At 49.5% G+C, this 14,189-nt stretch overlaps 1 protein-coding gene across 1 annotated transcript in view; it reads right to left on the bottom strand.

The window, feature by feature from the left end:
* Positions 1-3,004: 3,004 nt before the first annotated feature.
* CCDC43 (coiled-coil domain containing 43) overlaps positions 3,005-14,189 on the bottom strand; it is an 11,414-nt gene continuing 229 nt past the window's right edge. Inside the window, exons 2-6 of the mRNA XM_026864627.1 lie at positions 14,107-14,178; positions 8,730-8,817; positions 6,433-6,568; positions 5,703-5,761; positions 3,005-4,421 (exon numbers count right to left, since the gene is read on the bottom strand). Coding sequence (XP_026720428.1) covers positions 4,234-4,421; positions 5,703-5,761; positions 6,433-6,568; positions 8,730-8,817; positions 14,107-14,178 — 543 coding nt within the window. The 3' untranslated portion in view covers positions 3,005-4,233. The remainder of the gene's footprint in view (positions 4,422-5,702; positions 5,762-6,432; positions 6,569-8,729; positions 8,818-14,106; positions 14,179-14,189) is intronic.

The following is a 14,189-nucleotide window of genomic DNA, read 5'->3' as shown; positions in this document are numbered from 1 at the left end:
TTGTCATATTTTAGATTTATTGGTTTACCTCTGCATTTTTGACAGCTATTAATACTTGGTGTTCATCTGCATATCTTAATCTGTAAGGAATAGAAGTAACTTATTCATGGATGTGAAATGTTGGTATTATGTGGCTCAGGAGATACAGGGTTTTAACACTTCTAGCATCGCGTTTATAATGTGTGGATTAAATTCATTCCGCTGTCCTTGCCTGGATACCCTGATATTTTAAATGTCTCCTCCTACTTCTGGAAATCCTGATAGGCAAAAGGTGTGATCACACCACGTAAATTGTTTAGATGATGTGGGAGCGAAGCCGAATGAGAATGCAGCAGGAAGCTGAGTAGCTGCTTTGATCCCTGCAATGACCAAGAGCTCTGCCAGGTTACAGGCAGGAGAACAAAGCACATCTTCGTAGCACAAGTCACTGCAGTGAACTTTGTGACGTTTAACCCAGGATACGTTGATGTTAAGAGCAATACTGTACAGACTTCAGTCTGTCTGGTAAAAAATAAATCGGCTTTTGTTGAGCACTTGTTCTGTGCTTGTCTTCATAACCTCAGCTCCTAGAACTTAATCCAGTAACGGGGATTGTAATTTCCAGTTGGTTGTTGAAGAGTTGAGAGGTACCAGGCAGGGGTGATACTGAAATTACTCTCTTATAGGGAGAAATAATGGTAACATTTGACAAACCCAGGGGAAAATTTTATCGGTGCAGTGAAGCTGACATGGTGTTATTCTCCCTGTGGTTACGGGCACCGTGCTGCCAGAGGAAGGTTACACAACGGTTCTGGTATCTGCAGGGGAGCTCGGGGGGTCTGGCCGGTCCCTGCTCCATCGTCCCTCACTGTTGATGCCAGGACCCTGCCTATCCCCAGCACCAGCCGGGCCCGGGGGGCTCATGGCCAGAGAGCAGCTGAACCCCCTGGGTCCGCGGGGTGGTTGTGGCTCTCCTGCCCTGCCCCGGGGTGGCTGCAGAGGCGGGGGCTGGTGCTGCCCCGGCCCCAAAGGGCCTTTCTGAACGGCAGGAGTGAGGGCTTGGCTGGCCAGGCCCAAACCCCCCACCCCGGGCTGGGCTGTGCGCACGGGCTGTGAACAAACGGCGCCCACGAGGCGAGGGGCAGCTCCCACCCTGCGTTTAAATCCACACAAACTGCTACAGAAGGGCACACAGGGCATAGCCTTTTGTTCTTTGATTGGCTCCTGAGCGCAGTAGTGGGCAGAGGGGCTTCAGATCTTGTCTGAGGAGGTGAAGGCAGCTCTTTTCTGTGCACCTTTACAGCCAAAGGAGCGACTGAAGGAGCTGGGAGTGTTCAGGGTGAGGAGGAGGAGGCTGAGGGGAGACCTCATCACCCTACAGCTCCTGACAGGACACTGCAGAGAGGCTGGGGCTGGGCTCTGCTCCCAGGGGATCAGGGACAGAACAAGAGGGAACGGCTGGAAACTGCAACAGGGGGGGGTCAGGCTGGGCAGAAGGAGAAAATGTTTCCCAGCAAGAGTGGTCAGAGAGTGGAACAGGCTGCCCAGGGAGGGGGGAGTCCCCATCCCTGGGGGGGTTTAAGGGCCGTTGGGATGAGCTGTGGGGGAATGTGGGGTAGGGGAGAACTTGTAGAGTCAGGCTAAGGGTTGGACTCGATGATCCCGAGGGGCTTTTCCAACCTGAATGATTCTGTGAAAGGGCTCCAGCAGCTGTACAGGGCTCGGCTGTGCTGGCAGCCCTGCAGCTCCGGCCCTGCCATGCTTTCCGCTGGAAGCAGGGGGGGTAGGGGGGGTGGTAGGAGTTCAGCACCAGGTCGCAGAGTTCTCAGTGCCCAGCTCAAGGACACGGGCAAACCCACAGCCACTGCTACCAGAGCAACAGTGGCACACAGAGCAGCACTGGATTGCCCTGGATGGGCTGCACCTTCCTCCAACCCACCTGCAGCTGGTTTGGGCCTCACCCCCCCAGGGGTTGCCAAATGGCTCCAGGTGGCAGGAGGTGAGAGCCAGCCCGTGGGGCAGGGGCTGTGACACCCCCCTCCCGCAGCAGCTGCCACCACCTCCCTGCCCTGCACACCCACAGGTGCCTGAGCTACCCTGAAACACAGTGCCACTGCCAGGCTCCTCCACAGCACAGCACAAGCAGAGCTCTGAGAAAGAATGGGAGCTGGGGAGTGCTTTGGGGGGAACATGAACCAGCCAGTCTCTCAGCAGAAGAGAAGGATAAAGATCTTCTCTTTGAGTAACCCAGCACAGCTGTGGGATATGGAGCAGGGAACCCAGAACACAGCACACCCAATCGCAGTGTAAGTCAGGACATGTTGCCTCAATGATACTTATGTGGCTTCTCAGTTGGTGTAAAAATCTTGAGTTAAATGGATTGAGAATTTCTCCTGGAAGATTAGAAATTATTTAAAATTTTTAAAATTTAAAAAAAAAAAAAAAAAAAAGAGGAGTAGTTTGAGGAAACTGGAGGGGTTTATTCTGGAGGCTGAGGGGAGACCTCCTGGCCCTCGGCAACTCCCTGCCAGGAGGGGGCAGAGAGGGGGGATGAGTCTCTGGAGCCAAGGCCCCAGCGCCAGGCCCCGAGGGAATGGCCTCAAGCTGCCCAGGGCAGGGTCAGGCTGGCTCTGAGGAAGGATTTCTGTGCAGAAGGGGCTGTTGGGCGTTGGAATGGGCTGCCCAGGGCAGGGGGGGAGTCCCCATCCCGGGGGGGGGTTGGAAGAGTCGGGCTGACCCAGCGCTGAGGGATCTGGGGGAGTTGGGAACGGTCAGGGGGAGGTTCATGGTTGGGCTGGAGGAGCTGCAAGGGCTTTTCCAACCTGATTAATTCTGGGATTAATTTCCTCCAAGGCACTGTGGAGGAGTGCTGTGGGACTCGAGGCGAGTGAACAAGGACCAGCACCACAGCAGCAGGGTCAGCCCTCAGAAACGCTGCTGCCGGGCAAGGGGATGGGGAGCAGACAGGGCAGGCATGAGGGGAGCAGGTCCTACCCACGACATTCACAAGAGAGGAACCTGCTTCTTGGCCAACCAGTTTTATTATTCAAGTCCGAAGATAAAGCAGTTATACTCACGCTTGCAGCAGGTGGTTAAACAGGAGGCACCGCCCTTTACCGAGACGTGCCGAAAGCAGGCGCTGGGGGCCGGCGCGTCCAGCAGCCGGGAGCAACCTCGGCAGCGCGGAGCAGCGCAGGGATGAGGCACGCCGGTTCCTCCCGAGCCCCCGGAAGCGCTGCAGCTCCTCCTCACGCTCACTTCACAGGAATTAGTGTTCCCCTCTCCAGAGGCGGTGACACGGCCACGAAAAAGGCTGGAAATGAGCCGGTAATGAGCCCTTGGAAGGCGGCTCCGGATCGCAGCTCTGCCCCGGGGGAGCAACCGGCTTCTAACTGCAGCGCATGGAGCTCCCTTACAGCCGCCGCAGAAATAACAGTCCATGTTCACCCACACGAAACATCGGGGAGCACCATTTTCCAGTATCAGCACAAAGTCTTAAAATAGCGTAAGGACTCAACCAATTTGCTACCGCTGTGGCTGATGTTCAAATCAGCGCGGAGTTACCTCGCCCAGAGCCTGCAGGTGGTGCAGTCTCGTAGCTGCAGCTCATCTATATTTCATACCGTTCCCTTTCTCTTGCTGCAGAACATCACTTGCCCTCACTGAGGTCAGCTCCAATCTCTGCGCTCTCAGCTCAGCCAGAACAAAGACCTGGCATTGTTCTTGGCAGCATAAATACATGTATTTGCAAATACATTTTTCAAGGCTAGTGTTAAATAAATTCACATTCGCCCTGTAGCAGCAGGTCCTTAATTACATGCCAGGAAGGGGCTCTGCTCTGTTCACAAATCCTAACACGCTGTTGCTGCAAATCAAGGCCGGCAGGAGGACGCAGCCAGCTTGGAAGCCCTCTCCTACAGCTTGTTTTGCTTTGCTTGAAGTGGTTAGGAGTAAAACTTGATCAGTTTAAAAACACGGACATAATTACTTCACCGTTCTTTGGTACAGACATTGGCCACAATAACTGACTGGGACATCTGACACCACAAGCACATGGCACACTTTGAGTTTAAGAGGTGCTTGAAATTTCTCTTCTGCTATGTAAGAAAAACCAAGAAAAACCCAACAAACAAACCAAGAACGCTTCCAAAGAACCACTTGCCAGCCACGTGCCCAGAATTTCTGCTGCTTTTTAAACACACACCATATTCATAATTAATTTTATCCCTTGAGAGTCCAACTAGAAAACCCTGGCTATCGCTTCCGCTCGCCTTTTTGTGTCCTTTTCTTCTCCTTCTCCTTCCGCTCCTGCTTGGCTAGCTTATCCTTCTCTCGCTGGAGTTTATCTTGCTCCTTCTTCTTCTGGAACTCATCTCGCAGCAGCTCCCGTTCTAGCTTCCTGGCATTCAAGACGTCCTCCACGTTAGTGTTCCGGAACAGCGCTAGCGCTGCGTTAAGGGCTGACAACGCTCAGGCTGAAGCCGCGCAGCTTCCGCTCCGCAGCCATATCTCAGAGCTCTGAACTGCTCTGGCTGCAGCTCAGGGGCTGGTTTGTTCTACCTTCACCTTCTGCTTCCTCACCAAGCAGGTAAGGAATTTGGGAATGAAGAATGGAGAAAGAAAAAGGAGTCTCGGCTTGTTTTTTCAAATCGAAAAGTCATGTAGCGTAAATGCACACTCCCTAGAAAAGGATTTTTTCCTACAGAAATCAAGTTGCCTACAGGATCTTAAGACTGAGCTGTGAAAAAATTTGTAAAACCTCAACAAACTTAAGAGGAAGGGAAAGAACACGCACGGTACAGCCTCCTCCCGTGGACTGACTCCAGCTGGGTGTATGACAGACGTGCAGGGGTGTGTGTCTGCACCTGCAGCCGCTGCAGTGGCAGCTGACGCCCCGCCAAGGACCCACAGCCAGCGGGTACCAGGTGTCCCAGTCGCTCCCGGCCTCTGGGACGGGAACAGGGCAGCTCTGCCCATCCCACTGGCCACGCGGGAAGGCTGCAGACATGGGAACGGAGGAGGCTGCTCACACCAGGGAACCCCACAGCCTCATGTCCTCCCTCCCACAGTGACTGGTGCCAAATGCTTTGGGAGGAGCATTAGAAGAGCAAGTGGGTGTCTCCTTCACTGCTTCCTCCTCCTAACCATCAGTAATGTAGAGACAAGAATAATTTAGGCTTCACTTTTAATTATGTGGTAAAACCTGCTTCCATCTTAAACCTGCCAGCTGGTGAGCTCAAGGAATATCCCAAATTATTGTGTTGAGAAAAATATGGGATACCTGGTCCCTGTTCACCATTAAAGTTCAGCTGCACCACGGCCTTATGAGTTTCACAGTAGTTTTCTTTCTGTTACATTTTTAATAATTCCTGACATGATTTACCTCTCCGTACACCAGTTAACGTTAAGCTGATGTTCTGGGAGAATTATCCCTATTAATAAGGATGTTCTGTGAAGCTTCAGAGAGTGTGGAAGAGGGAAAGAAGGAATAGAGTAAAGAGAATGAGTGGATCAGTCTCAGCTGTACGCACAGGGCAGAGAGCAGATGGACCTCGGACTTTCATTAGGAGCAAGGTTATGAAAAGAAAAATGGATTACCAAACTTAAAAGGTGGCCCTAAAGAAACAAGGAGTATCAACACGGACAAGGAAGGATGGGAAACTCACCATGGAAGCTGCCTTCCTCCCAAAACACCTTTGGGTCACCGACAATTCAAAGGATACATTTTTCTGATCCAATATTTACTGCTGTTGCAATCGATCCATCCTGTTCATCCTCACCAGTGAAAGAATTAAGGAAATATGGACATCAGTAATGAACTTGTGCCTATATACAGTCACACTTAAAACACGTCAAATAACTGTTTTATCAAGCCACGGGGAAGAAGCTAGAAATTAATGCAGACAATCAAGGACAAAACAAGCACAAACCCCCATGTTCTGCTCCTTCCCGCTGCTCCAGTGTCAGGGACAATTCCCTCCCATTCAACTTTGCACTTCAAGGAAGAACCTGTTCTTCAGCACTGTGAAGACATAACATTACACTCTCCCAGTCTACACGTACTCTCTAAAGAGAATCTTTTCAACAGGTTTCTCATCAGAAAACAAGCAATAAATATGATGCACGAATTACCGTGCAGTTACCAGGAGGTGATTCACTACAGCAACACACCTGGACTGGGCAAACCTTACCCAGCCGAGCACATGTTGGTGGGGAGCGTGGAAATGGAGGAGAAACATACTCAAAGGAGTGTCTGCTCATGGCACTCCACAAACTAGGAGTTTGCATGCTTCTTCCCATGGAAGTTACTCTATCATGGAGAAGGAAGATTGAAAGGTTTCCCCAATTCTCCCCCCTAGACACTGCAAAGCTGGAAAGGGGTTGTTTTAGGAGATTTTTAATAAATATTGTCCTTCAAAGCACCAAGTCTCAACTGGGTCAGGAAAAGGATATTCCTCCTCATCCGTCACGTTGGCATACTGGGCCAGGAGGGCAGCTTTCCTTTGCTTCTCTTCCTGGGAGACCTCCTTTGGCTTCACCACTATCTTGGCCTGCTTCTCCATCATGCTGGCAATGGCTTGGATCTCATCTGCCCAGGAGAAGAGTCAGAGCATCAGTCAGGCCCTGCAGACATGGCAGTGAAGCCCCAGCTGAGAGATGCCCCACGCCTGCATCTGCAGTCCCCAAAAGACTCCATCCCCCCGTCACAGGCCATGCCCCTGTCGCCAGGGACAACACGCTGAGCTAAAGGGAGAAGTCTCACCCAAAACCATCCCCGCCCTCCTCCCACGAGCCTTCTCCCAAGGTCACTAGTGGTGCTGTCAAGGCAGCACACAGCGAGCCAGCCTTTCAGGGAATTCAACCTGACTTGAGAGCAGGAGCTACTGAAGAGCCACCCTGGGGACGGCTCAGGCCAGTGGACGCAGTGACACGACACCAGCTTCTCCTCGCCAGGAGGAATCCCCTGGTGCTGTGCACAGCCACCATCATATACTGTTTTTCCTGGACTAAGGGAAGTTTCACAATGAAACTTTGAAATCAGTAACACTCTTGCTAGCGAAAATCCATTTTACTCCCAAGTTGCACTCTCTTCTGGTTAAAAGCAGCCAAATATGTTTATTTAACTAAAACCCATATCAACAGAAATTCTGAAAACCAAAGTGACTGATCAGTTTAATATTCTTTCTTTTCTACCCACCCAAGGAAACAAACAACTGATTCACCTTTTAACACTTGAAGTTCTGCTGCCTGTTTCTCAAAGTGACTTTTGGGGTTTGACACCAAATCTTTTCTAGTTTGTTAATAACATATCCTCAGGATTCTGATATTCTAAGTAGATATGGGCTTCATTGGGGATTTATCCTTTTATGGAACCACAGTGAAATAATTAAATCCTTGCACTTCTAACGACCTGGACACATACTGCTACCTCCTTTCTGTGACAAGTAAGAAAAAAATCCCTGCAGGTAACCAATGGTGAGGAGTCCAGCAGCAGCTTTCAGCAATTCCAATCACTTGTCCCCAAAAGAGGAATTCATTTTATTTAATCCACAGAATAGCATAACTTTTTCCTCTCCCCAGCCAAAGGCAAGGTTGTGCCAAGGACAGACTTCAATGAATTTTCAGGGAATGCCACTGAGCTGCTGTGTGGTTCAGCCGCCTCATCTGTGAAGAGGAGGTGAGTGATCTTGGTGAAATGCTGAGATTTAGACAAGAAAAGCACTATATAAATGCAGCCTCACAATAAGGCTCACTGGGAGAACTATTTCTAGAATGACATCCATCAGTGACAATATTCTGTTTGCAACCAGAACCAACAAAAAAATGTCAAACACACAAAAAGCAGGATTTAGCCAAAAGGGATGTTACATTGTCATGGGCTAGGGTTAGGTCTGTGCAGTGGGAAGATTACCAATTTATCCATGCAGTATGCTTAAACCAGCAAAATCTTTCCAGCATATGACTTCATTGTACTCCAGAGCTCTGCTCAATGACCAGAACAAGCCTCCCCGATGAACAAGAACAAGACAGAGGTGTTGGCGCCCGAGACGACAGCTGAAGATGAGGGATGAATTCAGAGAGGGTACAACAACAACAAAACGGTGGGACTACACACGACTGGGAAAGGAGCAGCATTAGTACAGCAGCAGCAGCCTCACAAAGCTTCCCCCCACAAGCATTTATAGAAAAAAGGGACAGTTTTAAGAGAAGATTTTAGAAAAGGAAAATAAGGATGGTTTCCTGTCGGGTACCATGGTGAGCAGCAGCAGAAGGGACAGCACAGCTCTCTATAGGAGCAGTTGTAGCTGTATTTCCAAACCAGCATAAACTGAAGTAGCATGGGCATTTTATATTACACCATACCACAATAACTGCAGCTGCCATCAGCATTAGCTGCCGTCACTACATTGTTATCACTGAATGGAGAGAAAGCCCTAGGTGTTTTGTGAAAGGAAACTGAAAAAATCCTACAGAAAAAAAAAAGAGAGCTTGTCCACTGCAGCATTATGAACCCAAAGAGCAGCAGAATGCTAGGGACAGCCAAATGTGAAACTACTCATCCTCATCTCATATTTCAAGACAAAACAGTAAATAAGCAGCAATAGCAATGAAAAGCAAGTCAGATCTGCAAACATATTAATGCAGCATTGGTTTTAACTCCTAACAGGACAAACATACAGTCCTTATCTTGAGAAGGCCCTGCAAATTACTCATACCACAAGGAAAGGCACACCGAGCAGCAACACTACCTTCTTTTTTCTCTTTGGCGTCAACAATCTGAGATTCAGACCACTTCTCGACTACTTCCCTGCAAACATCGTTTAAGAGATCTTCTTCCTAGTAAGGGAAAAGAGACTTCTCAGTCTTAGAACAAAGTTGGTCTGTTTTAAACAGGCATGAATCAGATATGAAAAGTATCAGCTGCAAAGAATCTGAACCAGTGAGCTCAAGTGATACAGCTTTTCACTTGAAATCTACTCATTCAGTGACACACAGGACTTCTGTTAACCTGAGGATGATACGAGTCATGCGATGCACTTACTTGTTGACACAGCTCAGGACTAGAGAATGCATGGACCCGTGAGGCAAACACAAGGTGTGGAGGCTGCCACCCAACAGCCCTGCACCACACCAGGTGATGCCTTAGCACCGCGGCAGTTTACTTTTCACATGACACAGATTTGACACCACACACTGGTTTCATAGTGGCTGGTTCTCCACGTGCAACAGCCCTACAAACCCTGAGGAAAGGCAATTGGGGTATCTTCACTCCAGAAATCTACTGCCCAGCATCATCTCTCTTCTTTGAGCAAGGCTGCAGAGAAGCTACTCAAAGGCCACCTCCAAATAGTGAATAAATTAGACTGGTTAAAACATGGGTCAGGGCCAGCATGGAGCTGAAACCACTCTGGTGGTACCAACAGACTATCTCCTCCCACCAGCAGGGATGTTCTCATCTCCCTTGACCTCCTGGAGCATTACCCACGATCTCGGGGTGGCAGTGGAAAGCCTTTACATTGTTATTCATTACTGAGGAAGACTACACTGAAGGGAGAAAGGAAACACACCCAACCCCACCAGGATGGCACCCCCATCGCCAGATCCTTCGCTCGTGCAGCTTCACCCGCCCCGCTCTCTCCCCAGAGCCTAAACACAGCTTCTCGGGGCACTGGTCACCACCATAACTCAAGTAGACAGGCGACACACTACCCTACCACATCTCAGCACACACAGACACTGCATTTCTGCAAAAACTGCCCAGTATGCAAGTTCAGAAGCTGAATCCAGGCGAGAAACACAATCCTGATAAAGGAAAGCATTTTGAAGAGTTACAGCCAGTAGCACTTCACTGAAAAGACATATGTGTACAACAAGCAGGGAGTTTCAATATTTATTTATTTATTTTGCTCATTAACACTAAATGGGGTTTGCCCACAGCTTAGAAAAACACAGCAGCAGAGAGGCTTGAGGAGAGTGGATATCAAACAGAAGCTAGCTGGCCAGGGACACCTCAGGACTGAGCCAACTGGGATTGAGACGTGCCCTTCCCCTGCCCCTTGGTGCACAGCAGCTGCTCGTGCTCAGGCTGGAGCCGGCACTCCCTGCAGGTCCCCGCGGTCACCTCGCTCCCCCCGGGCAGCAGCACTGTGCTCAGGCAGGGACCAATCCAGCAGCAACGCAACGGTGACCTCTCACTAGAACTGTTCTGCCAGCCCTGACCATCACCTACCCGGCCTATGCCAAAAGCTAGCTCTGAGGCAGAAAACTAGATAACTCGGCCTAGAAAAGAACTGCTTTTATAGGTGTGTGGGAACCAGACCTCCACCGCCTGCCCCTTTCCCCACCTTTCACAGCCAGGTGCGCAGCAACTGGCATTTCAAAGATAAGCACATGTGTACAGACTTCCCACCAGAAAGACACCAAGTTCACAATCCTTATCTTGAACACTTGGGACACCAGGTACCTAAAAAAAGCGCCTTCAATTTCAGGACAGACTGTCACTGAAAATGTTACCCACCCAGCAGAGCAAACCTCACCTGCATGAGGGACAGCAAAAAAAGTTGAGTTCTCCACAACTGTGGGACAGATGAGGAGATAAAAACATATAGAAAAACGTCTCCACCTTTTGCTCCAATACAAATAAAGAGCAACTCAGAATAAAGTCCTGCCACCCTGAGCCTACAACAGCTAAGCACAAAATCCTGCATGAAACAGGCAGATGGCAGAAGAACTGAGACAGAGCCATCACACAAAGCAGCTGAGCACTCAGATCACGAGCCCAGTTCAGGGCTGTGCACACAACAGAACAAGGTCCCCAGGCTGGGGAGGAGACGCTACAAGGACAAACACGTGGGATATTTAAGGTGATTTGAAAACAGAGGCAGCAGAACGATGAAGGGTTTGTGATTCCCACCGATATCAAACTGTTTTAAGACATCAACATGCCTTTAACAAGGGCAGATCCAGAGGACAGGATGATGGCTAATCTGATAAGATCAGGTATAAGAACAGGTGGGTCAGGTCTAGAAGAACCCGCTGTCCCCACTCCCACCAGGAGATGACACCAAGATCCTCACAGGAACACGTGCCAGATGAGCAGAACAGCAACAAGGATGATGTGCACAGAAACACCATTTCAAGTGCCAGAGGGACCCTTCCAGCCCTCAGACACACAGTAAATCATGACAAGGTAACAAAAATCAGCATGGTTCAAGGACACAGAAGACACAAAGCTTTTTAAGTGTCAGAAACACTCATAGTAAAAGGAACCTCCTTAACAGATGTCCCCCCTGAGTGCGGAGAATACTAGCCTACTGGAATCAAAGCTGGCAAAATGATGAGCAACTCTACATTAAGCCAGGAAAAAAGGTTGGAACCTGGTTTCAGTGTGCAGAAGGAATAAAATCAGGCAAGGGATGAGAAAGGAATGGCAGCAAGGGGAAAGGAAAATTAATGCCAAAAGACTAACAATGAATGCAGAGATCTGTGCAACCTTCTAATGAGGGTCTGAGCAATATCGGGTATTTGTGTATCAGTGGAAGCAGGCCTGTGAGGGGAGAACACAAAAGTGAGATGTTTTAGTGATCCTAGAAATGATGAAAAAACAGCCTTGGAGAAAGGAAGCTGGAGAAAGGCAGAAACGAAAGACCAAGGTGACAGCGCATGAGTGGACATGAATGAAGCAACAGAAAAGAAACATGATGAGGCAGCCTGCGTGAAACTAAACTGTTATAAGAGGAAGCAAAAAGAGGTTCTGTCATGCAGCACAGGCCGTTTGCTGTAGCACCCTTCTGTCTCACTGCACTCTGGATGGAGACCTCCAACACAGCGCTGACTTCCGTGCCTCTGGGAGACTCGCTCCCCACATGTAAGAGCAAACTCTGCTAATAGTGGTGGAGTTCAGAGAGCTGAGGGGGAAGCTGCCAAATACTTCCATGTAGTATTCCCCAAACAAACAAGAAATTACATTGGTTTAGAGGTTAGTAAACACAGAGAAAAATTAACTATGGAAAATACAAGTGAGCTGGATTCTGCCTGGTTTAAAGAGAAGAACTGAACAGAAACAGATCTCAGTTTTAAGTTTCTTGATTTGAAATTGTTAGATAAACCCAAGGAACTAATGCAGGACACTGTCAGGACTGAGGAACCATGGACATGAGTGCAGAGGTTCCCTGAAATTCATTTTTATGAAGGTTGTCAAAAACAAACAAAAAATTACCTGGAATTTGTGTATAGAACAAAGATAAGAGACTCGGCAAGAAAAGCCCCAAATTAACATAATAAAAGATTGTTTCAAAAGTCAATACTGAAGCACAGCATCTATAAATAAAGGAAAAAAAACACACCAACTAAAGTAATTAGAAAGTCTTAGAATGTAATTTTAAAAAAAATACTTTAAGAAATTAATTTAAAAGTTTGAGGGTTCAAGAGACAAAAATGTTTTACAAGAATTGCAGAAAAATCCAACTGAGCTCAAAACTGCATCCGAAACAAAAGTTCGCTGTGATTGTGTCACAAAGAAGACAGAGAGAAGAAACAGGGCTGGGGTGCAACCCGTAGCGGATAAAGACAGCCCATAACTCACTGAACATGAAACCCCCACACCGATCCTCAAAATGGGTGGCAGTGCAAGAGAAGGGTCACTCAGCACTAAAGAGAAAAGGGGAAATGTCAAAACATAACCCAGGCCGTTGTGGGGTGAGGGCAGCCACCACGCTGCACACCCCAGCGGCTCGCACTGAGCTCAGCGAGACGCTGGGCCCAGCCCAGGCTTGAGAGTCTGCAACCAGCCCGGATAAGGAAATTAAATGAAGCAAGTCTGGTAATTACAGGCAAGTTAATCAACCTCAGCTGTTTTAGAAGAGCATTTTCCAAAGACATTTTGCTCTGTCCCTAACACCAGCAGGATGCACGCTCTTTGCTTCTCCTATTATTTTAGGCACAAAGCTACACTGGCACAGTTATGCTTCTTTTAGAAACTACAGTACTGCTGGTGCCCCAGGGTGGGGAAGGGGTGGTGGAAGGCAGTGAAGAGGTGCTTATCTCTTAGGAAAACCCGTTAAAAAAGGCATGCAGTTGGTGCCCAGAAGAAAATACATGATATAGTTACCTAGGATAACAAAAAGCTGACTGTAGAGACTAAGTCCCTTTGAGTTTTATGCTCCTATACAAATATTTTGGGAGGCAATCAACAACAGCCATTGAGCAGACTGTTATTCAACAGCAGCACACGCTCATTACTTAAGGTTTTACACTAGAAAATATTCATCTATGCAACACCCTGAGACACTGTAAAAATCCTACAACTCCCAGCGGAGATGTCTGTTGAAGAGAAACTCTTTTCTGCACCCTCCTAAGTTTCTCCTAGAAATCTGGTGGGGGCAGAGGCAAGCACTGCCCACCCCTGAGAGCTCCAGCCTCGGCCCACACAAGCAGCATAGCTGGTGTCTGTCCCAGCTGGGAGCTGTGCTGCAGCTGGAGCCAAGGGCCTGACTCCTAGGAGACAACCTGGTGCTCCAAAGAATGAGACCTGCTGGAGGAACGATGACCACTTAGCACAGCAATCGCTGGGCCACTCTAGTGAGCTGTCATTAAAAATCATCTCTTAAACTACAGTTGGGTGCTACCAGAAAGCCACCCAGCTCAGAGGCTAAACCCTGTGTCCTCCGCACAAACAGTGACCCCTTTCCTCCCCCACACAAGCAGCCACGCTCCACAGCGCCTGTCAAAGTTTCTGATCTGTCTCAAAACTGGCACAAACCCCTCTACAAACAAAAATCTCCAAACACCTGAAGGACCCAGAAAGACCCCCACAGAACCTAGAAAGGTCCTCGGAGATGTTGGGGACCCCCTGGGGAAGGCGCTTATCCACACCAGGGATTCGGGGGAGCGGCGCCCGCGCGTTCCCCGCGGGTCTCCACGCCAACCTCACGGAGCCCCCGGATCCCAGAGAGGCCGCGGCCGCCCGGCACCTCCTGGGCGCGTGGGGAAGTCCCGGCGAGGAAACAGAAGGGCCAGGGGCGCGGCGCTGGCGGCAATACCCGCTGGAACCAGCCCCTCGCCCCGGGAGGCTCGTCCCGCCCGGCCAGGCCGCCGGTGAGAGGAACCCCCCGGCCCGTCCCTCACCAAGCAGGCGGCCAGGACACCGCGCAGCGCCTCCAGCCGCGCCGCCAGCCAGGCCGCGAAGCCGCCCTCCACCTCCCCGCCGG

This window comes from Athene cunicularia, assembly GCF_003259725.1.
Source record: "Athene cunicularia isolate RWA chromosome 27 unlocalized genomic scaffold, athCun1 chr27_part1, whole genome shotgun sequence".
Taxonomy (NCBI): domain Eukaryota; kingdom Metazoa; phylum Chordata; class Aves; order Strigiformes; family Strigidae; genus Athene; species Athene cunicularia.
Note: the sequence above shows the minus strand (reverse complement) of the source record. Positions and strands in the feature narration are given on the sequence as shown.